Source organism: Podarcis pityusensis (assembly GCF_964106645.2).
Source record: "Podarcis pityusensis genome assembly, chromosome: 3".
In the NCBI taxonomy this organism is placed as follows: Eukaryota; Metazoa; Chordata; class Lepidosauria; order Squamata; family Lacertidae; genus Podarcis; species Podarcis pityusensis.
Window position 1 is genome coordinate 90,490,945 of NC_138026.1, and position 26,186 is coordinate 90,517,130.

The following is a 26,186-nucleotide window of genomic DNA, read 5'->3' on the forward strand; positions in this document are numbered from 1 at the left end:
CAGACATCATTCATTCAAAGCTTTAGCTGGCATTAAAGTCAATGGTGGGGAAGCTTTAGCTCCTGTAATTCTGTGTATCATATATGGTTTAAAAGCACAGCAGGCAACCTATGAGTAAATTCCATGAAGATCATTGTTGCAAGTGAAAACTCAATAGACTGGATGTAAATTAAATTAGTTGCATTTAGATCCCATTGAAATCAGCAAACTTGGTTACCTCACTAAAAAAGGTAAAGGTACCCCTGCCCGTACGGGCCAGTCGTGTCCGACTCTAGGGTTGTGCGCCCATCTCACTTAAGAGGCCGGGGGCCAGCGCTGTCCGGAGACACTTCCGGGTCACGTGGCCAGTGTGACGAAGCTGCTCTGGCGAGCCAGCACCAGCGCAGTACACGGAAACGCCGTTTACCTTCCCGCTATAAAGCGGTACCTATTTATCTACTTGCACTTAAGAGTGCTTTCGAACTGCTAGGTGGGCAGGAGCTGGGACCGAACGACGGGAGCTCACCCCGCCGCGGGGATTTGAACCGCCGACCATACGATCGGCAAGTCCTAGGTGCTGAGTTTTACCCACAGCGCCACCCTCGTCCCTCGGTTACCTCACTACACTGCTGAAATAATTGCACTGGCTGCCAGTTAGCTACTAAGCTAAGCTCAACTTTTGTTTTGAGGTACAAAGCCCATCGATGCCATTGATGCTTGACTAGCTGGTAACTGAAAGGACTAAGAGGACTGGCTAAGCTCCAACTTTGTTTCCTGGGCAGCATAAGACTGTACTAGCAAGGTTCTGGTTTCAGCCCTGCAAAGTATGCTAACATCCCACTCCCAGCTCACTGTTTGGTGTATGTCAGGAGATGTGAAAAGAACTATTTCCTTTATTAGGCATATAACTAGACTATCACTCTGGTTGGAGGCAAAGCATGGCCTTTAGTTCTTTTACAGGCATTTTCTCCCTTCTCTGCATGCATGCTCTCTGTTAAAAATAAGTTGTTTCGGAGTTTCAGCATCTATGCTTTTATCTCCTGAGGCAGTCTTCCAACTCCTCTGAGTCCAGGCAGCCTGGGAAATGGTCCTCAAGTAATCCGCTCCCCCCTCTGTTTGTTGTTCAGATTGAAAAATGTCAGCAACATGAACCAAAATAACAAAAGGATGAGAAGGTATGCTCAGTCATTGCCAGGGTTTACTGAGCAAAATTCCCTTACTGCCCTCCTCCACCATCAACCATTCTGTAAAAAACGAACAACTTTTCTCTGTCTTCAAAATGTGTTTACTAAGGGTCTTTTCATACATTTACCTTTTAATGAGGAAATAAGTGTAACCAAGCCTCCCTCTGCATCTTTTGGCTTCTGGAAGCAAAGTTTATTTTCCTTTCCAGCTAATACCAGAAGTGCCCCTGAGCACTTCTTTCCCCAACCTTGCCTGATGCTCCGAGAATGAGAGGGTTTCTTAGACTTTCTCCCTTGCACACTCATCCCATATTGGAACTGTTCCCTTCCAATTTCCTGTGGTGGCAACAACTTTTTAATGAGCAAACTACTACACTCAACAGCTTTTGAGATTAGGTCAAGGGGTATGATTTACCTGTACACAGTTATCTGTGACTGCCATCTGTCTGGCATTTCAAGGAATTGTCAAGGAAATAAGATACTACAAACTCAGGCAAATGTTTTCCATCACCAGTGTTTTCCACTTACCATTAGGAGGTTTTCTTTTCTGATGTCTAATCACACTTTACCTTTTCATAGTTTTAAAACAATTTCTTCTTGGTCCATTTTCTGTGCTGTTGAATAACTGTTTTGCCCATTTCTTTTAGGAAATATTTTGAGATGCTAAAGACATTCTCTTTCTCTTAGAAGTAATTGGAGTTCACCAGGGGATGGAGCAGCCAAAAATATTCCACTCCCTGTAATCTAAAGTGGTAGAATCCAGAATTTGATCATTTTGTGCTGTTTAATGTGCCATTTGGCTCTCATATGAACATTTAACTATATTAAGTTCTCTACTAAGGGGAACAGCTTTTACAAAATTTTGTGATCTTCCTGTTCAAGTGGCTGCAGATATATGATGACTTCTTTCCATTATGCCAAGTTCTTGTAAATGTAAATAGGAGGTAATAGTCCTCAAAAATCCCTAGTTAAGTTTGATGAGCTAGCTTTCCCAGCTCTTGCAGGTGCCTTTGGACTGAGGTCATTGTTTTTCCTATGCATTGGACATTCCAAATTCTCTAAAATTAAATAAATGCACTTTTTACTGAAAGTGGAACAAGTGATGTCACAAATGTAATGCTCATGAAATAGAAGATTTTAGTGACCTGCTGGTTCAACATTTTATTGAGGAAAATGTCAAATATCTAATTGGGGATTGAGCTAAAAAGATGGTTCAGTTAAAAAATATGGTTATTTTAAACACCAGTTAAGGACAAAACCTTATCCAAACTCCATTTAAGAAGACTGTATACTTATATACACTTTATTGCTTATTTTTTCTTCAGTCCAAAGTTGCTGGTTTTTAATGGTAGTTTTTAATTGCTTCTTAACCCACCCTTTATGGAATGTTTTAAAAATACAAGATGCTTTTCACAATGAATTGGTACTTCAGATTGTCCCTGTTGTTGTCCTCGCCAAGATCATTACAGACGGAGCTGACAGGGAGATATGAAGTGATTTGATTTTTAATGCCGCAGAAATAGACATTGCTATTGTTTTCAATTTAAGGTGTGAAGGGATCAAAACCATACCCATATAGTTTAAAAATAACATCCTGCTAACCAGGGTTGCCAGGATGCAACCTGTCGAGCAAGCATTTACATTCGATATGCATTTATAAAGCAGAAGTTGAGTCCCTACTGGAATTGATGGGAGCCACTGTAGGAAACAGACATTTTTTTTAAAAAAGGACAGAATCAGTAACTATGGCTGAGGGTTGTTTTTGTTTTTAACACCCCCCTCCCCAAATCTTATTTTTTAAAAGTAAACTTCTCACATTTTTTGCATTTGAAAACTAAATTGCTAGAAAGCATAAAAGGGTTTTTTTGTGCCTGTTTAAAAAGGAGCTGTGTTCTTTTCATAGCAAATATGATTGCTGCATGTAAACTAGTCTTACACTGGTGTTTCCCAAGTTAAGCATGTAAGGCACCTGAGACCTATGTGCAAATACTGGGACCCTGATAATGCCAGCATCTGTGTGCTTTCTGTGAATCATACATTTTGCTGTGGAAAAGGCCAATTAACACTGGTGTCTTATGTGCCAAACACGTTTGGTGCTTAAAGTTTGGAGCTCCTATGTATGCATGGAAGCATGAAATGTTTAAAAATGCCCTCTCAAAATAGAGGACGCAATCCATTTCTTCTTTGTAAAATAAAATTATCAGTGGAAATTTCACGAATAAGCCTTGCATTCCATTACAGATGTTTGTGGTTGTGACTATCCCAACAGAATTAAAAACAAAAACAAAACAAAACTGAATCCCTTGGGAGGTAGTATAGTTGCTCTTTTTTGACTCATTCAATTTTTCAGAGCAAAAATGACCAAATAGCTATTGCATTTATTGCTGTTGAAATGAGCACCATGAGATGGTAGAAATGTAAGAATGAGTTGACCAGGTTTGTGTCTAGAAAGCTGTGAAGCAGTTACATGGAATTGTTCACACACGCGCGCACACACACACACACACACACACACACACTAATTAACAAACAGGAACAGTTTTGATGGGGGGGGGGGAAGCTACAAGCTGTGGCTGATTAGTTATTCCTCTCTGGACAATTCTTGCTACTGCTGCTCAAGTCCAGATTGTGTGAGATTTCATGAATAGGAATACAGCTGAGAATAAAAATGAGGCTTCTTTCCATCACTCTATTTATGGAGCAGCTGCTTCACTGTTTGATACCCCTTTTACAACCATTTCTAAATAACTTACCTGGTGTTCTCAATATGGCTTTTTGGTTTAATGCTGCGTTCATTGAGAGTAAGGTCAAATGAGAAGAGGGAGGGAATATTGAGCCATTCATTGTCTTTCTGTGATTTCCTTTATTCTTTTAATGTGGGCATTTTCTTCCCTACTAAAAACTTATGACCTTCTTGATCTGTCCTTGGTATTTGAGAATATAATTAATATTTTCTTATATTTTAAAAAAAACACTCTGAGGTAGTTAACAATGTTTTTAATAGAAACACAAATGAAATAACATAATCCTAAAACAACAACAACCCACTAAAACATCTGTCAAATCTGTCAAACATAATATATAAAACAAGAAAAGAACCAGCTTAACAGCATAAAAATCAACATTAAGCTACTGCCTGGGGGTGTTGGAAGTATGTACCAAGGCTGCTTTAAGGTCATATTTGTTTTTTTCAGAAATCAAGATGCTCCTTCCTTCTTATATGTGCCTTAATAAAACACTTCCTGATTTCCTCAAACTGTTGTTTGCCATGATGTCCAAACTGGCAAAACTGTGTGTGACTATCCCTCCAAACCAAGATTACAAATCAGACTCACATTCTAAATCTAGCAGAATGTGCATCACACTTCTGTATGAATGATATAAATCCAGTGACCCACTCCCTTTTCGTCACCGCAATTTAATATTTGAAGAGCTTGAATGGAAGGGAGAGAGAATTCTGCCCAAGTCCTGCTGGGATTGTGATGGGAAGTGATGAAGGCAAAAAAAAAGGAATAATGTTCTATGCCAGAATAGATAAGTTGGGACCAACAGATCAGCAAACTGGTAATGAAATGACTGTAAGTGGAAGAAGATAAGTAAAACAAAGAATTAGTGTAACACGATTGTCAGAAAATATAAACTATATTCCATGTCACTAGCATAAATTTCACCCCAAATGTTCAGTTCAGGATGTGTCTCACATCTTTTATTGTCTTGCATAGTAAGGCAATTAACTATATGAAACCAGTTTTTGTCTTAAGTTTCAGAACTGATTTGTCATGTTCACAAAGTTCATAAACCTCAGAAAAGATCATGGGATTAAGTGAACATAAATTTATGCCAAAATAAATCTTGCTACTCTTTAAGATATCACAAGACTCCTTTGTTCGTTCGTCCTTTTTAAAGAATAGTACCTAGAGATGTTTGAGAAGAGATGCTGGTTTAGTTCTTGATATCCAGAGAAGTCCAGAAGGGTAAAAAGAGTTCAGCATCTGCTAAGGGGAGTGGATTGAAAGATGACATAGCAAAATATAAAGAAACCTATCTAATAATTATTTCAGTTTTTTTGATACTTGGTGGAGAAAAGTGCATTTATATTCCTTTGATGATGGTGAGGTCTGAGTTTGGGGGTGGGCAGAGACGTGGATTTCAGCTGATTTGAAAGTAGGCTTCTAAATTGGATCGATGGTTCTGAAGATTTTTCAGAAGCTGAAAATTCACTTGAACGTAGAGGTCAGATTTTGGCTACTGTGCAGCTGCTTGTACATTTCTTAATTTTAGAAACAGTTAAGTCTTTTATTTTTAACCAGAAGATAGGAATAGATTTCATATTGTTTCATGTATTTCATGGGATGCAATTCTTCGTGCGTGCATTCTCGTTTACTGTAGAGGCCAAGATCTTGTTTTAAAGCATTTTTGGAAACCATAAAAGGTTTTGATTTAGTTCAACTGAACTTTAGAATATGGGAAGAAATCATTTTTTGCCACAAACTCACAATAATATTTCTCCATGAATAGTAGTAGTAAAAATAAATATCTGAATATTCTCAAGCTAAAAGAATGGAAAATACATAATCACAAAGACTAGCACTAGCGAAGAATAGGAATAAGAAATCAATGTCACAGGAAACATTGAGATTATGTTTATCTTTTGTATATAGAAACCTGCCCGGAGAAGCAGGTTTCAAAAAGTTTGACGTGAAACTGATAAAAGTTAAGTTGACATTAAGGAATTAAAGGATTAGTTTAAGCAGCTAGGAACAATGGTGTACTGGTAAATTTTGATGGGTAGGACTTAGAAAGGAAGCTGCTTTATACTGAGTCAGACCATTAGTCCATCTAGCCCAGTATTATCTACACTGACTGGCAGCGGCTTCCATTCCTCAACAGCACAGCCTGGGGATAGATGCCAAGGATTGCATCTGGGTTCCTCTGCATTTAAGAGACATGGATGGTCTGCAACTGCTGTTCTACATGTCCCCAAAGGCCAGTGTGGTGTAGTGGTTAAGAGCGGTAGTCTCGTAATCTGGGGAACCGGGTTCGCGTCTCCGCTCCTCCACATGCAGCTGCTGGGTGACCTTGGGCCAGTCACACTTCTCTGAAGTCTCTCAGCCTCACTCACCTCACAGAGTGTTTGTTGTGGGGGAGGAAGGGAAAGGAGATTGTTAGCCGCTTTGAGACTCCTTCGGGTGGTGATAAAGTGGGATATCAAATCCAAACTCTTCTTCTTCTTCTTCTTTCTAAATATGACAGTCCCATAGCCCATATTCCTAGACGGAACTGATATACCCTCCACAAGACTTTGAATCAGCTGGCACTCATAGAATAGCTGCAAAAGGTGGGTTTTGTTAGTATGTTGGAATTTGTCTGGGAAGATAACTCAGATCACTGGTCAGTCAGGTGGCATGACTGCTATTCTGTGCATAGGTATCTGAAAAGCATGTTGAGCTTTAACAAAAGAGCTTGAGTCAGCTGCAATGCAGCTTTTAATTGGAAATGAAAGAAAGACAGCTTGCCTTTTAAACTGCTAGAATAAAGTAGGAACCCCATCGAAGGAAAGAAGTATCCAGCCCCTGCTTGATTATTTCCCCCAGGCTCTGACTTGTTCTGTGCTTACCTGGCACAAATAACAGCAAAACTAAAAGCCTCATTATCACATTGTTCACTTCCCAGAACCAGGAGGGCCTGTTAATTACCCAGGCCTTCTAATGGAGTTATTTTTTCCATGTTAGTTTGACTGTAAACACAGGATGCATGAAAGAGCCAATCAGAGAAAGGAACATTGTGATGCATGGACCATGACATCCATACTGCACACATGTTCCCACAATGGAGATCTGGAGAATGGAAATGAGAATTTCTGTCATCTAATCAGAAATTCTTATAAAATCATTGCAAAATGGTAATTGACACTCTAGAAACTTAAGAAATTGTAAGAATCCTCTGTCTAATTGCTTGTGATGTGAAACCATAACAGTTAATTTGATGCATGTATTGTGAAATTTCTTTTGCATTATTTTTTAAAAGAAAAATACAAGAAATAACAGGTTATACTGATGAATCCAGTAGCATTTATTTTAGGACATTGGAAGGTTTTTGCACAAACAGGAGACTGGATTGCTATTCCACTTGTTTAAAATCTACCAAAAAAAATCTTTCTCAATTTTGGAAGGCAATGGAGATACTATTTCTTGAATTATAGTAAACAAAAATTAAAATGATTTGTTCTGAAGAGATGGGAAAGTACAAACCTGAAATCTGGAGTTGCTGAATGACTAGGGCTGCAGTCCTAACCCCACTAATATGGGAGTAAGTCTTATTTAATTCAGGAGGACTAAGTGGACATGGTTAGGATTGCACTGTCTGGCCGCATTCTTAACTCACCTAGGAGCACACCTCATTGAAGTCAAGTAGGCTTGTTTAACATTGTACTGTACTGCTGATGGCCTGGTTTGGAAGCTCAGTTCCCAGCTTCCCAATTCATAGTTTAGCAGCCAGGTTAGGAAAGTGGTGATAAATCATGGCATCCCATTTCAAATGTAATGACTAACTTCAGTTTAATTAAACCAAGATGCAAGTACCGAGGAAGGAGGCAAAGGAGTACATGGTATTGCAAGTTAGGAACTGACACTGACTAGATCTAACAATTCGTTGAAGTTATTTTTGGAAGGTTATAGTCAATAAATAGTGTTGAATGATTTGGGAATATTTGTACATTAGGGTTTCTATATAGATTAGTATGCTTTTGATGCTCTTATGAGTTTTGGCTTTGAAATATTTTTGTTTCTTTTATGTGATTTTGTTATGTGTGTTTTGTATGTTTATTACAATAATAAACACTGGAATAAAAATGCAACTGTTTTGGAAAGTTACTTTCTATTCTTAGCCAAGAATGTTTAAAATTAACTGAAAAATAAAACAAAATATTTTAGGATTTACTGTCCCCTGTTACCTGGAAACAGAAAATGTTTTTCTCTTGCTATGGCAACAAGAAAATGTGAATGTACGATAAACCAATAACTTGGAGTTCTGCCACAAAATAGATGAGAAATCTGTTTAGTGCTGCAGTAGAGTTGTATCTCAAAATTTCCAGCCTCCACTTTGACCTAATTCATCCCCACACTTCTCAATCTTTTTGTAGAAGTGGAAAATTACTTGGAATAAAGCTTTTATATGGTATTTTAGAAGGTTTGCAAACTTAGTCCCGTTATAGGAAAAGATGGCTGTTGAGTGTAGGAAAAAATGTTTCCCTAAGCTGATTAACAAAATGGACCATATTGGGATGGAGTTGCTTTTGCTTTCTTTGGACAAAGTAGTAGCAATGTATTGAATTCAGATTTTGAATGACTACTTCTATTGTGTCATTCAGGAGTGGACATACTGTATATTTTCAAATTCCTAAGTAGCCTTAGATTTTCAGAAGCAAGCAGTGGATCATGGATAACTTTGGGCAGCCAAGTACCTGGGTTGAAGCTTTTTATTTAATTCACAGACAGAGACAAAATGACAAAAAGGATGGTTTAGTATTTTTCGGTGACAGGAAGGTTTTAAGAATTTATGCTGAAAGCTCACTGAGAGTGCACTGTTCCCCAAGTTTACTGAATACATTTTAAGTTGACGTGAACCTAAGAAGACTGAGATAATGAAGAGCAGCTACTTTCAACCCAACTTAAGTTCCTTGTTGTTGTTGGCGTCTGTCTCAAGAGACAATGCAGTGCACCTCCAGGGGTGATTATTCTTACTTGCAGAAGGTGAAATGAGACAGAGTGACTTACTCAGGCTCTTACCCTGGCTGTATTCAGAGGCCATGCTTTTACTTCTGAACCTTTGTCAGCTCGCAAACCATCATTTAGGAGGGGCTTGCTTGAAAATTACAGTTTGTGCCTGCTGCTTACTGTTATACTGTATATTTACTCACCCCACCACACAGCTTATCCAAAATGGAGATAAATAGAGAAAGAAAGGAGAATGAAATCAACTACATCCAGTCCTCACAACTCCCTTTCCTTACCAAGTGCTTTCCTCTTTTCACACTGCACATGTATTGCCTATTATGTATTTGGAAGCATAAGCCATGGTGTCGGTTCCTAACTATGGTTAGCAGAAACCATGTAAGGCATGATCCTTGAATGAAACCCATGGGTTGGTTGACAAATAACACTTTCCCATGATTTAATGCTACATAGATGAGCCTTAACAAGCCGAATGCTCACCAGAACAAGATGGTTTGAGCATATAACACCAATCCTGGCCCAACTTCATTGGCTGCCAATTAGTTTCCAGGCCCAGTTCAAAGAGCTGCTGTTCACTTATAAAGCCTTACACAGCTCAGGACCTCAATACCCTAAGTACATCCTCTCCCCATGCAGACTGACCCAGACCCTGCACTTGTTATCTCTATGTCCCCACTCCTGAGAGTTTTGGAGGGTGGCAACACAAAAACGGGCCCTTTCTGTGGTGGCTTCCTGACTGGAATGCTATCCCCAGAGAGGCTCACCTGGCACCATTATTTACATTCTTTAGGTGCCAGGGACATTTATTATGATTATTTTATCATATTGTTATGCTTTTTATTATGTTTTCACTATTGACGTTCTGTAAAACGTTTTCTTAATGCTGTACACCACCCTCGGATCTTTTGATAAAAGATAGTACAGTGGTACTTCGGGTTAAGTACTTAATTCATTCCGGAGGTCCGTTCTTAACCTGAAACTGTTCTTTACCTGAGGTACCACTTTAGCTAATGGGGCCTCCCACCGCCGCACAATTTCTGTTCTCATCCTGAAGCAAAGTTCTGAACCCAAGGTATTATTTCTGGGTTAGTGGAGTCTGTAACCTGAAGCGTATGTAACCCAAGGTACCACTGTATATAAATTGAAATGATGATGATGGAAGTGCAAGGCCCCTTGCATCCAGGAGGAGGACTCCTGCCAAGTTTAGTTTCAGCTTCAGAGAATCTTGGCTTTGCATTACTTGTGAACCAGTAATTCTGGCTTAAAGCAAACAGTGGTTAGTTTCTAAAACAAGCAGACCTCAAACCATGGGTTAGCTGGCATGTTTTAACTGCTGATTGTGTTTGCACATGATGCTAAGCCATCATGCTTTGACATTTAAAGTAAACTTGGCAGAGGAGGGCAAGGAAAGTAACATGTGAGCCTGATGCTTTGTTGAGACTTGTCTCCGTAATGCTGAACCATGATTTAGTGTTACAGGCAAACAAGCCCAGCAGCTGCATACACCTCCTGCCCAATGTGCATGGACAATAAGCTTGTGCATTTCTACCTCCAGTGCAGCTGAGAAGAGGATATCAGAAACTTCTGCTTCCATCTTCCATTTTCAACTATCCATATGTTCTTGTTATGGCTGAATCTGGACAAACTGTACTTAGAGTTAGCTATGATTTATTGAAATAAGCAAAGTTCAAACCCTGATTATGGACCCTGATCTGATTTAGTAAATCATAGTTAGCATTGTGCACAAAAAGCTAAACCATGGTTCAGCATTATGTGTGAACCAAGACAGTGAGTCAGTGGCAGAGGTGGAACTTCATGCTAGTCCTCCCAAATGCAAATTAGGTGGATTGGATAATATTTCCTGTATTGCTTACTAAAAATACTCTCTGGCATTCTGAATGAAAAGCTTGACAGACAGCCCTCTCCTTTATAAGCAGTATGTGTGTTTGTGTTTTGTAAACAAGAGACTTTTTTTTCTTGTTCTGTTATTTACCAAAACTAAAAGCCACAATTTTCGAAATTCTGTGCTTGTTTGACACAGTGTATTTGTTAGATAATTCAGGCACCACTCCATTGTACTCACATCTTGATTTGCTGGAGAGAGCCAGGTTCTGCATGTTCATGCTTTACTGGAACTTGAAAATAAATGGGCTCCAATGGCTTTGCGTAATGGGTTGCTTTTCCACTGCTATTTCTCCCCACTTCCACCAAACTGAAAGCACTAGTTTCCTGCCTGTCTTGTGTGATTTCTTGCATGTAATTTTAAAGCTGCCTTTTAGAGAGCTCTTCAGAGTAGTGAACAAGAAAAGCCTGTGCAAAGCTCCTCATCTTCTAAACAACCAATTTAATCCTAAATAATGGAAAACTGGCTATTTGCAGATTCTAATTTAGAAAATTAGTGTTTCCATATTTGTTTAATGATAACAAGGTGGCTGCTATGATGGAAAGTTTCCTAGACAATAATAAGATACTCTTTGGTCCACATTTGGCCAGCAACATTTCTTATTGTATCTAGCACATTTAATAACAGATCTACATTATGGTTCTAACCGACAGTAGAGCTACTCTGATAGTCTTGTCATAATTTATATTATCTTAATTATATTTATAATTTTATTCTGATTATATCTTAATAGAGATTGCTGATGTATTGTATTCATCCCAGAGTATGTTGCAATGGTGATTTGGGAATTGATGTAGCATTTTTTTCTTACAGAGGGGTCAGTTCTGCAGTAATATATTCTGCAGCAGAAGGTGAGAAAATTTTAGAGTAAACACAGACAGGGAGATATGCTCCCTTGGACACCCTCATTTGAATTCCCGTTAGGCTGAAGGCCAAACTAAATGTTATGCTAGTGCCGTACATGATTTATTCAAAAGCTGATTTGGGGGCCAGAGCTGGACCGGTACCTGGAGGGAGCAGGCTTTAACCCCTTGCCTCTGGTATGGCCTCATTTAGAATCGCATATTCTCACTCCCACCTCAGCGTTTCATGTTCCTTTACTTTTTGAAGTAATGCTTTTATTTAATTATTTTAATTCAACAATTTATACACAGCTTAGCAGCGTAGTTTCTAAGCAGTGTACAGTGAGGTTACAAAGGAGATGCAACAGATAAAACAAGTTAAAAATTTTACCAAAAAAGCTTCCTTTTGTTCACAAAGTGCCTGTAGTTCAGGGAGGCAGGCGGCCTGTTTTGATTTCAACTGGGAAAGAGAATTAGGCTGACAATACTGAATGCACGGCTCCTGGCAGATGCAAGCTGTGCACCTGAGCCATGGGGGGACCATTACAGTTTGTGTCTGTTTCAAAACTTTTCAGGGCTCTCTTGGTGCAAAATCCACAAGATCTGTCTTTGCAAAATGGAATGAAAATCACATGCTGAGTACAAATTATAGGGTGGTGGGTTCAGTAATGGTACAAGTTATCTAGGCAGCTATATTGTGGGTTACACTGGAGGTACTGAGTGGCTTTAAGAAACTGACCATCTCTGGCCTGAGGCTGACTTGCCAACAAACTGGTTTTCTTCTCCTCTCTCCAAAATGTATGACAGAAATTGAGTACCGTCAATTGAAAAGCATGGAGAGGAGCCAATTCAGGAAGACATCAGCATTGAAGCTGTTTCCATAAACACCTTTCTTTCTCTTTTTCAGAGCCATGGTGTCATGGAAAGGAATTTATTTTGTACTTACACTATTCTTGGGAAGTTTTTTCGGAAGCATTTTCATGCTTGGCCCCTTGCTGCCATTGATGTTTTTCTCCCCAGCTTGGTATCGCTGGGTCACTGATCGCGTTGTGGCTACTTGGCTTACACTTCCAGTGGTAAGTTGCTTATATATTACATCTTATGAAAAGTCCCAACTGCTCAAACCACCCAGACTTTAAATGCCAAACAATGACTTTTTATATTCAATATTTGGACTTAGTTTCAGGTATAGAATTGCAGCCATGCAACACAACCTTGCTCTGTTCAGTAGACCTTATTATCCTAAGTGTAACTAGGATTGCAGGCATAATCTTCTATGTGCTGTCAGGATAAGCTTCAGAGCTAATGGCAGAGGGTGATGGACAACTGTGTCTAAACTTGAGACAGAGATGGGAGGTGTCTGGACTGGAAAGACTTTGGCAGATGGCCAAAATGACAACTATAGAAGAGCCAAGGAAGAACAGCTATCAGATAAGTTAACAGTACTCCTTGTTCTGTTCTGGAATGGAAAATTCAATTATAATATTCAGCAGTCTGCTTTATTGTAAGGTATCTTTGTTTCTTCATTCTTTGAATGATCCGCCTTTAATTATTCATCAACAAGTGGTCATGTTTTTTCCTTCTTTTCCATGTAAAATATAGTAATTTATTTGAGAGAGATAAAAAAAAATAGGATTTCCTGGTTGGAATGGTTTGAGATGAACTGCTATGCTTAACAGCTGTAACTCTCAGGTCACTTCTTTCCAGCACATAGTGTCCTCAGCCTGACAAGGTCACCACCTATTAACCCTAATATATCAGTGTAATGACAGTGAAGAGTCTTTTAAAAATAATTTGTAAGCTTTAGGTGGTTAGCAGACCAGTAATACATTTTTTAAAAGAAAATTTTTACCAGACCTCTTAAAGGTTACCTATATGTTTGTTTCACTGTACATTGGACCGTCCAGTTACATACTACTCTGGTTATGTAACTTTCAGGTTATGAACGTGGCAAACCCGGAAGTGCATCCTTCCGGGTTTTGCCACGTGTGCAGAAACGGCACCTCTGGTTACGTTTTTTTGGGGTGCACACGGACCCCCAGAATGAATTAAATTTGTATCCGGAGGGTCCACTGTACTGATGAGTTTCTTGTTTTTCTGCTGTTTTAACTGTGTGGCCAAACAACAACTTTGTTGTTGTTGGTTGACATGACTTTTGTTTGTAAGCTTACTTGAGGGGTAAGGTGACAAGGCAGAGTAGCCATCAAAGCAATATCCTATGCTGGGTATCTGTGTTAATCAGGAGTACATGCGCAAACATCCCATATAGACCCTAAAAACTATAGAAAAGAAGCACTGAGCGAATGAATGTGAATGAAGCTTGACTATGGTTGCAGCAGACTGCTGACTGTTGAAGGAAGGGAAAATCAGAGGGAATGGAACATAGTGTCCTGTAAGATCCTGGTTGGCCAGCTGGAACCCTGAACAGGAACACTTAACACTGCAACATTTTGTTGCAGGTCCCACTTGGATTTTAACGTAATGCTGAAATCAGAATGGAAGAAAATGTATATTTAGGTCTGAAGTGCTGTAGTTCAACCATCTCATCCCCAGGACTATGTTTATGAACTGTAGTCTCACAGAAACACATGAACACTGCTGTTCACTGTTTAAAAAACAACAGCAGTGGGGAGTTATAATTGTGCCCTGAGACTGCAGCCCAAAGAAGATTAATTTGAAGCCAGTTCCATTGAACTCAGTGGGAACTTGGTGAGTCTTTGGAAATAAATCAATGTAGGAACAAACTGTTTTCTTCTGATCATGTATTTGATTCATTTCCTGAATTATCGTAATGCCAGCATTTTTAGAGACTCTACCAGGTGTGCTTCCCTCCTCTACAATTCTATGATTCCTGCCTTCTTAAAATGGATTTCAAATATCTAATAATACTGCACAGAGGCTATGCATTTAGAGGTTTACAAATATTTAGAATCGGTAAAAAAATTGTACCATATAGTCACTTACATATTACTTTGTTTTCTCTGAGCAGAGCTCTGAAATAAAAATTCTGGCTAAATAAGAAGTAAAATTCATTTTACTTCTTTCGTTCATTCTTTCGTTCAAGGCTGATAGCATATTAAAAACCTGTTTTTAATAAGGAACAACTTATTGACTGATAGTAGAAGTAGTGGAACTTACAAATATGTCCCATTGTATATGTTTCTTTGACTGCTTTGTCATGCATAAGCCCTGAAGTGACTAATTCTCTAGTTCTCATTTTTTTCATCAGATGATGATGATCTCATTTATATCCCACCTTTCCCCCAAGGAGCTCAAGGTGACGTAAATGTATAGAATTTTAGGTACAGAATCATTGATTTGTACAGTTGGAAGGGACCCTGAGGGTCATCTACTCCAACTCACTACAATACAGGATTCTCAACTAGATCACACATGACTGATGACTATCCAAACTCTGCATAAAAACCCCTAAGGAAGGAGAGTCCACCACCTCTCATGGAAGTCTGTTCCAGTCTCAAACAGCCCTGACCTTCCCCATTTTATCCTCATAACAACCCTGTGAGGTTAATGAGGCTGAGAGGGAGATAATGGCCCAAGGCCACCCAGTGAGCTTCATGACTGAATGGCTCAGTCCCTAGTGCAGCATTCAAATCACAGCACCACACGGGTATTACATATCAACAGAAGACACCCCAAAAAACCTCCTGTACCCTACGTATCTGATCCACTTCCTGTACCCCATGTGATCCAACCATTGGAGGACAAAAGTGGCTTCACGTGGGATGGAAAACTTACCTTCTGTGAAATTCCTTAAGGTGTCTTATTTTAACATTTAAGCCATAGAGTCCAGCAATCTTACCTGTAGCGGTGCACAGCCATTATTTATTTATTTATTTTACTTACTACATTTATGTACTGCAGGAAGCTCAGGGGTGTGTATGTGGCTCTTCACGCTCTTCATTTTATTAGTGTAACAACCCTTTGGGGTAGGTTGGATTGAGAGAGAGTGGCAGACTGGGGATTTGAATCTGTGTCTCCTCAGACCTAGTCCATCTGTTGCACCATGATGACCCCACGATGCCTTTAGAAAGCTTACAGGTGGGGCATGAGGGCCACAGTACCCACTGTTTTCATACTGCTTCTGAACATGGGAGCTCCAGTTATCTATTATTACTGATAGGGAAGACTTCCATGGGCAAAACTGAGGTTGAGAAAGTAGGAATGGTTTTGATGGATGAAGTTGGGCTGGGGAACACTTGCAGCACACACACTTGTTGGAGGCACCAGCTACCACTGTGTGTTAATAGTTGTAAGCAACATGTTAATGAGCAAAACTATCTCTCTCCCACCTCGATAGATGGTCCGTCCGAATAGCGGTGCAGAGTTTGCTATGCTTTTATAATGGTTCATTTTTAACCTTGATCAATAATAACATGCCAGTACTGCAGTTAGCTGAGTCATCCATTAATGCTTTATGCTCTTTATATAGTTCATTTCACACAGGGAACTAAAAGCCCTTCACAGAGGTAAGTGACATCTCTGTTGATTAGATGAGACATTGTCTGTCTTATTTCCTTGTTCCTTCATCTTTTCTAATTCTAATGCTGTTTTATATTCCAAACGTCAAGGTTTATTTTGGGTTAGAAGGCTTCACTTTTCCCCTTGGGTAGTTCAGGGAAGAAAATTGGTGTTTTGATTCTATTGTGGGTCTGGGTGCCTTCGTCACCTTTTCTGCCGTTGCAATTGGTTGTTTTTAACCATCATCTTTGTATTCCAACCTTTCTCTGAAAGGCTCAGGGTTGCATGTCCATAGTTACTTTATTCTCAAAGCAACTCTGTGATCAGTTAGGCAGGAAGAAAGTTATTTCCTCTATAATTTGAAGCTGGATAACTTTAACTGTTCAAATAGTGTAAATACTATTCCTTTGCGTAGTAATTTTAAAATGTCTTTTCTAATAACAATTCAAGTTGATGTGCAACTTTTTTATATAAAAAAGACATAACTCATACAGATTATATCAATACAGATAAATTATGTTGGGGTAGGGAACTTCTGACTTACAAGCCAATATTGGCCCGTTCTCAATTTGACCCACAAAGCCATGTTCCCAAAGTCACTTCCACCCTTCTGCTAATGTCACTCATGGCATCATCTGATGGATTGGAAGCTACAGTTAAATCCTGCATTGCCTGCATTCCTGTTCCGAGCAAGAAACAGGAGAGCAGCACAGCTGAAGCAGCAGGATTTGACCTCCATGCTTGTCAGCTGATAAATCCTGCTTGGTTTGGCTGGATTCCATGCAGCACCTTCCTGATTCAGAAAGGGGGCCTGTATGGAAATTCCTGCTGAAATGGAGGGGGGCACTGGCCTTGCAAGGTGCTCTGAAGTCCTGAGTTTGGGACTACAAAGCACCCTGCAGCTGACATAATAGGGAAGTCAGGAGATTGACAGATGGGATGTCCTGTGAAGCGTATCATTATCAGCCCATGGAGCCGAAAAGGTTTCCAACCCCTGAGTTAAATGATTCTGCTGTGCAGCAAACCACAAGCTGACCAGTCTATGGACAGAAAGAGCAGTGTCAGAGAAAGGCATAAAGAGATTGGTGTGGTATGAGGCTTCCCAGAAGGAATCATCCAAAGGGTAGATGCTATCAGGCAGGAGATCCCACAGCATAGGCAAATCTTGCTTCATGCATGGAAGGGTGAAGGTGTTCATTGTTTGGGGAGATAAATATGACTGCCTTGAATTAATGTGTCTATTTTCTGCTGCTTTCACCACAACCATAATGGTTCTTCTGAATCATGTGGTTATTTGACACTGAGTCCTTTGAGTATGCAAGGTCCACATTTTTTTCCTGCAGTGGGTGCTCTGTAATAGTCCCATTGGTACTGTACAGTTGAACAGTATGCTACTCCTCAAATGCTTTCCCCAAACCATTCTGCTAAATATTTTTTTAAAAAACTAGGTACATCTTAGAAACATGCACTGGCTACTATAAACCTTTGGTGCAAGATAATGTCTTGATTTATATCATTGTAAATTATTTGTTCTCAGATATTTGCATGTTTTCAAAGTTAATATAAAATCAAATTATTTCTCTTAGGCCTTACTGGAGATTGTATTTGGAGCAAAAGTGGTTATAACAGGTGATGGATTCATCCCCGGAGAAAGAAGTGTCATTATCATGAACCACCGAACTCGAATGGACTGGATGTTCCTATGGAACTGCCTGCTGAGATATAGCTACCTCAGACTTGAAAAAATATGTCTCAAATCTAGCCTCAAAGGCATTCCAGGATTTGGTAGGTCACCAACATGATAAAAACTTTCTTTTTTGTTTAGCTTTATATGATGTTGTAATATTTGCTACCTTATATGGTAGTTCAGAATATTTGATTTTAGCTCTGCTGTTTTTATAATGATGGGTTTCATTGTTCTGTTTATTATTTTTCGGCATTATTGTTAGCTGTCTTAAGGGATCTGTGGAGCCATGCAGAAAGAGAAAAATTCCAAAATGATATCTAAAACCTTCTGTCTGTTAAGCATGTAAACTGCTTTCCAGCTCACATAGGCTAAAATAATTTGTTTTCAAAATATGTCTTAAAATATTATTCTCTTCAGATTAGTTGCATATTTGTTTGTGCTGTCTTGTTTTATTGCACAGTAGTCAAACTCTTAGAAGATAAATCCCATTTCTTTTTCTGATAGACATACAAGTTTGGTGGATCAGGGAATGCTGTGGACATAGTGTATCTTGATTTCAGTAAGGCTTTTGACAAAGTCTCCCATGCTATTCTTGCAGAGAAGCCGGTAAAATGTGGTCTAGATGAGGCAACTGTTAGGTGGATTTGTTGGTCGGCTTGATGACCTTAAGCATACAGCTGACAGGGCCCAAACTAACAAAAGAAATTTCAATAGGGGCAAATATAAGGTTCTATACTTTGGCAGGAAGAACAGCTGCACAAATATACGATGAGGGACACATGGATTACCAGTAGTACATGTGAGAAGGTCTCTTGGTGGACCACAAGCTTAACATGAATCAACAGTGTGATGCAGCGGCAAGAAAGGCTAATGTTTTTCTAGGCTGCATCAACAGAAGTATAGTGTCCTTATCAAGGGAAGTAATAGTACTTCTGTATTTTGTCTTGGTGAGACCCACCTGGAGTAGTGTCTAGTTCTGGGTGCCACAATTTAAGAGGGATATTGACAAGCTGGAACATTTGCAGAGGAGGGCAGCCAAGATGATCAAGGGTCTGGAAACCAAGCTGTATGAGGAACAGTTGAAGGAGCTGGGTATGTTTAGCCTGGAAAAGAGGAGGCCTAAGAAGCGCTCTGTTGGATCAGACCAAAGGCTGCTTAATTTTTAGCATCCTGTTTCCCATGATGCCTTTTGAGAAACTTGTAAGCAAGACCTATGGGCAGTAGCCCGCTCCTGCAACCATTATTCTGGGGCATGCTCCCTCTCTACCTGGAGGCAGCATATAGCTATCATGAGTAGTAGTCATTGATAACACTATACTTTTTTATTCTTGGTTTAAAAACTTACTAAGAACATTTATTCTTACCTACTCAGTACTGAAGATTCTGCTGTTCACAGCTGTGTTATTTTGATGGAATGTAAGTGACAGAAAGGAAATAACAAAGAGCCCATTCAGTTGTAACAAACCATCACCTTTAAAGCCAACAATGCATGTTGGGCCTGGAGCGCTCCTCTCCCTTTTAAACAAACCACAATAGAATCTCTGAAGCTGATGTGTGCCATAATAAACTAAGGTTTATTAGGCCAAGTTCATCACGTCGCAACTGGCCTGTGAAGTAGTTCTTCCCTTTCCTTTTGCATTTAGAAGGGGCAGAAAATAAACAGCAACTCTTCAAATGTAGCCGTGGCACTGTCAGCCTCAATCAACAAGAGAAGTCTCGAGGCATTGTTTGTATTCTCTTTATCTTATATACAGTATATCCTAGTGTGGTGATAATAGATAGTGTGGTACACATACCACTTTTGTAAGGGGCTACGCATGTAGCCTGTGTTGAAACTTTCTAAGCACACAAGTGTAGCCCTCCTGGATCAGCTCCAAAGACCTATTTAGTCCAGCCTTCTGTTCCTCATAGTGGCCAGCCAGGTGCCTATTATGGGAAGCCCACAAGCAGGATGTTCATTTAGCAAAAGGTGCTCACTTCACTGGTTCACAAAAATATACTTTGTTTTATGTGTACACTTGTAAAAATTAAGTTAACTGGCCACCCTCCACTAGTTTGACCTTTCAGAAAAGTTCTGATTGTATTTATTGCTTTCACTCACTATTCTACTATTACTTTGATTTCTCAGCTGATATCATCAGAAACTATTAAGGTACACCGGTTGCATTGTGCATACCAATCTTTAGTTTTGTTCTGTTGAACGTATAGGCTCTAACAAGCCTTCTATCTCAAACAAAATTTTCATCAGTTCAGTCATACCCCTTTATTGCTAGGTCACCTTTACTCTTTCACCAATTAACTTGTGGAATGTATGGTATGGTACAGTTCACTTACCACTGGTATAACTGTAAGAATTAACAAAGAGTACCTTGGAGAGCATTTCCCTTTTTTCTTTTAATTACTTACCATTCTTAAAACTTAAATTACCCATTAGAGCTTCTGCCAGTAATAAGCAAATATCAGCATCATGATGATGATAACTTCAATTTGTTTTGCCAAAATCCTGGAGTCGTATTCAATGCTGCTGCAGTGGATTTCCATGCATACATGTGGAGCTTCCTTTTTATCTCCTATCCTTTCCAGCCCCCCTTCTCACATTCTTATAATCAGCTCTGAAGGTTTGGGGATTTCTTCAGAGAAGATTTTGGGGGTGCACAAGGAAAGAGAGAAAACAGGGGTCCCATTGCACCTCTGGAACTCTGCACATGGAGCATTGGATAGAACCCTTGCTATTTACTGGCTGTTCATTCGTTCAGTCAATCAGTCAGTCAATCAGTTATTAAATCCTATCTTTGGGGATATAAATCCTTCCAAAAAAATACATTAACAAAATCACAATAACATTAAAATGTAACATTTTATCAGTATCCTTCTCAGTTGGCAATTGATGCTAGATGACTCTGTATGAGGAATGGGAAGATCCAGATCGAGCAAGTTCTAAGTTGGCCTTTGCTTGCCTCTCTCTCTCGTCCTCTCCTGGTGTTCTTTCCACAGCGAAGTGGGAAGTTATATTAGGGTTTGTGGGTCACAGCTCCTTTCTGTGCAAGTGAAACGTGAGGTTACCAGAGCATGTTCCACTGTGGCCCATGCAGGAATGGCCACAGCTGATGGGTACTTTTCATCACCAAATCCACCTGAGCCTCAAGTGGTGATAGCACTGGATAGCACCACTCCTAAGAGTATCCCCAGACTCTGAACCTGCTGCTTATGGATGAATGGAACTCTGGGAATCACTTACCAACAGCACCACCATCTTGTCAAGATTCAACCTCAGTTTATTGGCCCTCATGCATTCCACTGCTGCCTCCAGACACTGGACTACCACCAAAGTAGTTTCACCTAGTTCAGATGGTATGGAGAAACAGCGCTGGGTGTCATTGATGACACTGAGTCCCAAATCCCGTGATAACTCCACTCAACTTCATATAGATGCTAGATAGCACCAGGGACCAGATGGAACTTTGTCAAACCCCACAGCCCAATTGCCAAAGGGCTGAACAGAAGTCACCCAATGCTACACGCTGGAAGCAGCCCTGCAGGTTGCAGCGGAATCATTATAATATTATGCCTCCATCTCCCAGCCACAGAGAGGATACCATGGCTGATGGTATCAAAACCTGCTGAGAGCTTCAGGAAAATCCAGGAGTTGTTAAAGGTAGAAGGCTATGGTGGGATAACTTTCCCCGAAGTCTTTCAATGTTAGCTATTCCCTGATGGCTGCTTCCCTTGCAATTTTTTTAAGATAATAACATTCTCAGATAGTGACTTTTGCAGGTTATTTTTGAATTGCATTTTGGATGTTCCACACAATACCACACATGTGGAAATAACCATGGCATGGCATTAGCTGCATCAGAAAATTGTATGGTTAGACCTTGGTCTGTTTTTCCAAGTTATGCATAATGCAGTAATAAAATTGTGGAAAGGGTCAAGTCCACAGCTCCTCCACAGGGAGGCCACCTCTTTCTTTGTGAAAGATAGTATTTGAGTAGGGTCAAAGGTTTCTGTTAAGCATAGGCCTTCCATTATCTAAGTGCTGTATAAATAGCTTGTGGTTTGCTTTGTGGACTGGAGGCAATGGACTCTTTAAGTGAGAGTCTGAGCAACAGTGACATGTGATATCTTCCAGCAATTTCATCAAGGGCTGTCAGACTTAATTACTTTAGAGTTATTTATATTATGAGGTAGCTTTGGGAGTGTATGTTGGAAAGTGTTCTCTGTAGTGTTATCACTCTTGTAGAATTGTTTACATCAGAAAGATGCATACCAGATTTATTATTATTATTATTATTATTATTATTATTATTAATTTTGGAAGTTGGAACATTAACCCTGCTCTAAATTTGTGCTGGGAAAGGGGAATAAAATGACTATTGTAATAGCTTGTAATCCTGCTTTTTATGCTTTAAATAAGTCTGGTCTCATAAAGATCTGTGTTGTAAGGGAACATTTTGTGAAAAGTGATGGCTTAGAATAATAATTTGAAGGGATCAAAACACAAAGACCAAAGGTTCGGTTTAAAAAGCATTCATCTAGTCTCCCATAGGTAAACTGAATTCAGGCCAGTGTGTTAAAATCACTAAAAACAACTAATTTGCATATTTTTGCCTGCTAAGCAAATGTGCCAGATGACTCAAGTAAGCAAATCATCTACTAAACATCCTATAAAAGTTTTGTTTATACAAAATGGGGGCGGGGGAGAGGAAATAATATGTTCCGATTCACTTGAAATGTCCATACCTTCCAGCTCAAGCATCTTAATGTAGAGGGCAAGGAGCCAATGTACTACCTGATTAACTAGAGAGGTTGGGTCTTGTCGTCTGGGCAGCCCAGGATCTCCATGCACACAGCCCAGGCTAGTACCCTGGGGAGATCACTTTGGTGCCAGTAATGACTTCACCCTTGGAGACACATTCCATTGTCTCCTGAGACAGATGGATGCCAACAGCCTTATAGACTGAGAATAAGTAGGCAGACTTGAGGTTGCATGTCAAGCAATGAGACAAGCATCTGGATTAGAGGTGAATACCACATAGCAGAGTTCAGAGAAATAATAGATGGATATTCAGCTGAGGTTTTGTTTTGCTGCAGCAGTCCTTACTGATGATTAAACTGAACCTTACCTGCATGCAAGTCTTCCTCCATTCATTCATGTCGTTTTGTTGGATCCTGGCTGTAGAGAAAGGATCAAACAAGGAAGCACTCACCTTTCCAGAGATGGCTGGTCATGAAAGATGCTAGTGTCCATAGACATAAAGTAGAATTGCAGAGGGATGCTTTTGCAATTTTTAAAAAATAAGATCAAAGCTGTAGCTTGTGTGATAATTTCTTTAATTCATAGCTAATTTTTCGTCTCATATATACCCCACAATATTGAAGACTTTCACATTTACAGTGGTGCCTCGCAAGACGAAATTAATTCGTTCCGCGAGTTTTTTCGTCTAGCGAATTTTTCGTCTTGCGAAGCACGAAATCCCATAGGAATGCATTGAAATTCAATTAATGCGTTCCTATGGTCAAAAACAAGAGTTTATTAAGTGCTCTTTAAAGCCAAATTTGGTACAACAAGAGTTTATTAAGTGCTCTTTAAAGTCACACCCACCACACAGAAATTCAAATCCAGAATTTTTTTTAAAAAACAGCAGAGTGGCCCAATGGTCACAGAAAATCATAAAAATGCAGAAAAAAACCACACAAGCTTCCAGATTCTTGCAAACCCCTCCCCAACACCAAATCCTTGAATTCCAAACACCCCAACCCAAAATCCAAAAACCCCCAAAAAAGTTTTAAAAGTTTAAAAGAAGTTTTGGAAAAGCTTCAAAAATCACCAAAGTCTTCAAAAACTTCAAAAAAGGCTACCACACCGCGTTCTATGAGTTGCTCCTCGAAGTCAAGTCGCAGCTGTATTAACGGTGTTAAGAAAAAGGAAACAAACTTGCAAGACGTTTTCGTTTTTCGTCTTGCAAAGCAAGCCCATAGGGAAATTCGTCTTGCGAAGCAGCTCAAAAAACGGAAAACCCTTTCGTCTAGCGAGTTTTTCGTCTTGCGAGGCATTCGTCTTGCGGGGCACCACTGTACTTTCACATATAAAGGAGAAAAGAAGTAAATGTGTCTTGCACTTTGTGCAAGCTTTAGAAACGGCCAAATTTCTGCTTCCTCTCAAAAATCATCTATGGGAAACAAGCCTGAATATATTTTTTTCTAGAGAAAAAAAATTATTTCTTTCTTTTGCTCCACTTAGAGCGTTGTCTTTTGAAGCAAGTGACTTAACCTGAAAGCAACATAGAACTCATTGGCTTACTTCTGAGTCAATATATGTAGGATTCTTCTGTTAGAATTTGAGGGTTTCCTCAGTCATGATAGTGCATTTATTAATGGGATGGTTACTGCAACACCAGGAAAACAACTTTACATGGACTAAAATCATAGAGAACACAGAATCCAGTTCTCTTCCTTCCCTGAAGAGATAGGTCTTTATTGGGTCATCTGAATGCCCTTATTAGATCATAGTGTTGAAATTAACCTACTCTCAGCCATAGAAAAACGATGTAAAAGTCACTGATGCAATCTGTTGCATGCATATTTATTTATTTATTTATGCTTGTTCATAAATTTTCTTAAGATGTCTTTTGACTCCTGTGGTGCTCAAGATGATGAACAGTATTCCAAAATCCACTGTACACACACAGAGAGAGAGAGAGACAGAGAGAGAGAAAGAGAGAGAGAGAAAGAGAGAGAGAGCGCACGTAGATACCACCCCCATTATAATTGAAAAACACATTTTCAATTTTTTTTCAATTGCCTACTTGTGGGAGCTACATAATGAGCTATTGTCTGATGTTCTGGAGTAAAGGAGTTTCTTCCAAATTTCTACAAGGAGAGATGGCTATGCAGCATGCCCTACAATAAATGATAGTATGTGCAACGTGGTCTCTGACACATTATGTGGTATCTTGTAGTTGTTTCCAGCTTGAGGACCCTTTAGCCAACATAGTGCTCTCCACATGCAGTAGACTACACTTCCTGTCTGACCCAGCCAATATGACCAGTGGTCTGGGATGATGGGAGTTGTAGTCCACAATATCTGGAGGACCTCTCATTTGCTTTCAAATGAAGGACTTTTTTTGTAGTGGCTTCTCCTGCAACTAGTTGGTTGGTGAAACTGTAACATTCAACATTTTCCCTTCAATACAACTATTAATAGTGCAGCAACTCTGCCCCATATTGAATCTGGCAATTGTTTGCCAGGTCACTGAGTTCACATGTGAAATGCATTAATTTATGCAGCACAGGTCAGATTCTGCAAAAAGAAAGGAAAGATCAAGTGGTGTGCATTTCAAGGACTTATCACTTTACAATGATAGGCAGTTGAATTTGCAAATTGAAATGAGAAGGCAAGATGCTTGAGTTTCAGTAATGGTATTGAGCTAAAAAGCTGTAAAAATGTACTTCTGCTAAAAAAAATCTTAATTATAAGAATTTTTTCGCCTGTGTATTCTTATTAGGTCCCAAGTATGTTATGTTCTAGCTCATGTTTTTAATGTTAGACATGACTCAGTCTCTTAGTGTTATTTTGCACCCCTGATTTAATATCATTAAGAATAACATAACACCTACTTTTTCCCACACCTTTCAGAGGGGTCACTAACACATCTGACATATTTTAGTGCTAGCCCATACACTTTTTTCTATAATAACTGTATTACATGCAAAGTGGTCTTCCCTAAGAAATTGGTTATGTTTTCACATAAAATTATCTGTTTGTTTGTTTGTTTTTTAATATCCTTTTTATTATTTTTATTTTAACAAAGTAATAATAATAAATAAATACAAATAAAAATGTGCGCCCCCACCCCAAGACCATTCCATTGTAACTATCCAACCTCCCAAATTTCAACACCTCTTGCAATGATTTGACCTCTTTCCATTTTAACAATACAAATTCTACAAATACCTTCCATATTTCATCAAAATCATTTCTCCTGCATATTCCCTGTCTTACCTTAAGAGCACATGGTAATTTATTATTAATAGCTATATCTCACACCTCTTTAGACCATTCTTCCATTTTATATTCATCTCACCCCTTCCACTTCCAAGATATAACACCTCGTGCAGCTGTCAGTAAATTTGTGAGCAAGTCTTTCATAGCCTGTGAACCTTCCACCCCATCATAAATTGAGAACAGTGCTACCTCTGGACATTTGGCCAGCTTTAACCCAGTGATTTCTGTTATCTCCTTAAACACCCTTTGCCTCTTTTAATTTGTTAATATTTTCTTGTTCTAAATCTTCTAAATTTCTTGTTATATTTATTCCCAAGTACTTTATTACATGTCTTAATTTTATATCTATTTTTTTTCCTTCAAAAGTTTTTGGT

At 39.3% G+C, this 26,186-nt stretch overlaps 1 protein-coding gene across 1 annotated transcript in view; it reads left to right on the plus strand.

The window, feature by feature from the left end:
- The window catches only part of LCLAT1 (lysocardiolipin acyltransferase 1), an 88,289-nt gene that overhangs the window by 15,788 nt on the left and 46,315 nt on the right, over positions 1-26,186 (plus strand). The window contains exons 2-3 of the mRNA XM_081000258.1: positions 12,549-12,717; positions 17,707-17,905. Of these exons, the coding sequence (XP_080856384.1) occupies positions 12,553-12,717; positions 17,707-17,905 (364 nt within the window). The 5' untranslated portion in view covers positions 12,549-12,552. The remainder of the gene's footprint in view (positions 1-12,548; positions 12,718-17,706; positions 17,906-26,186) is intronic.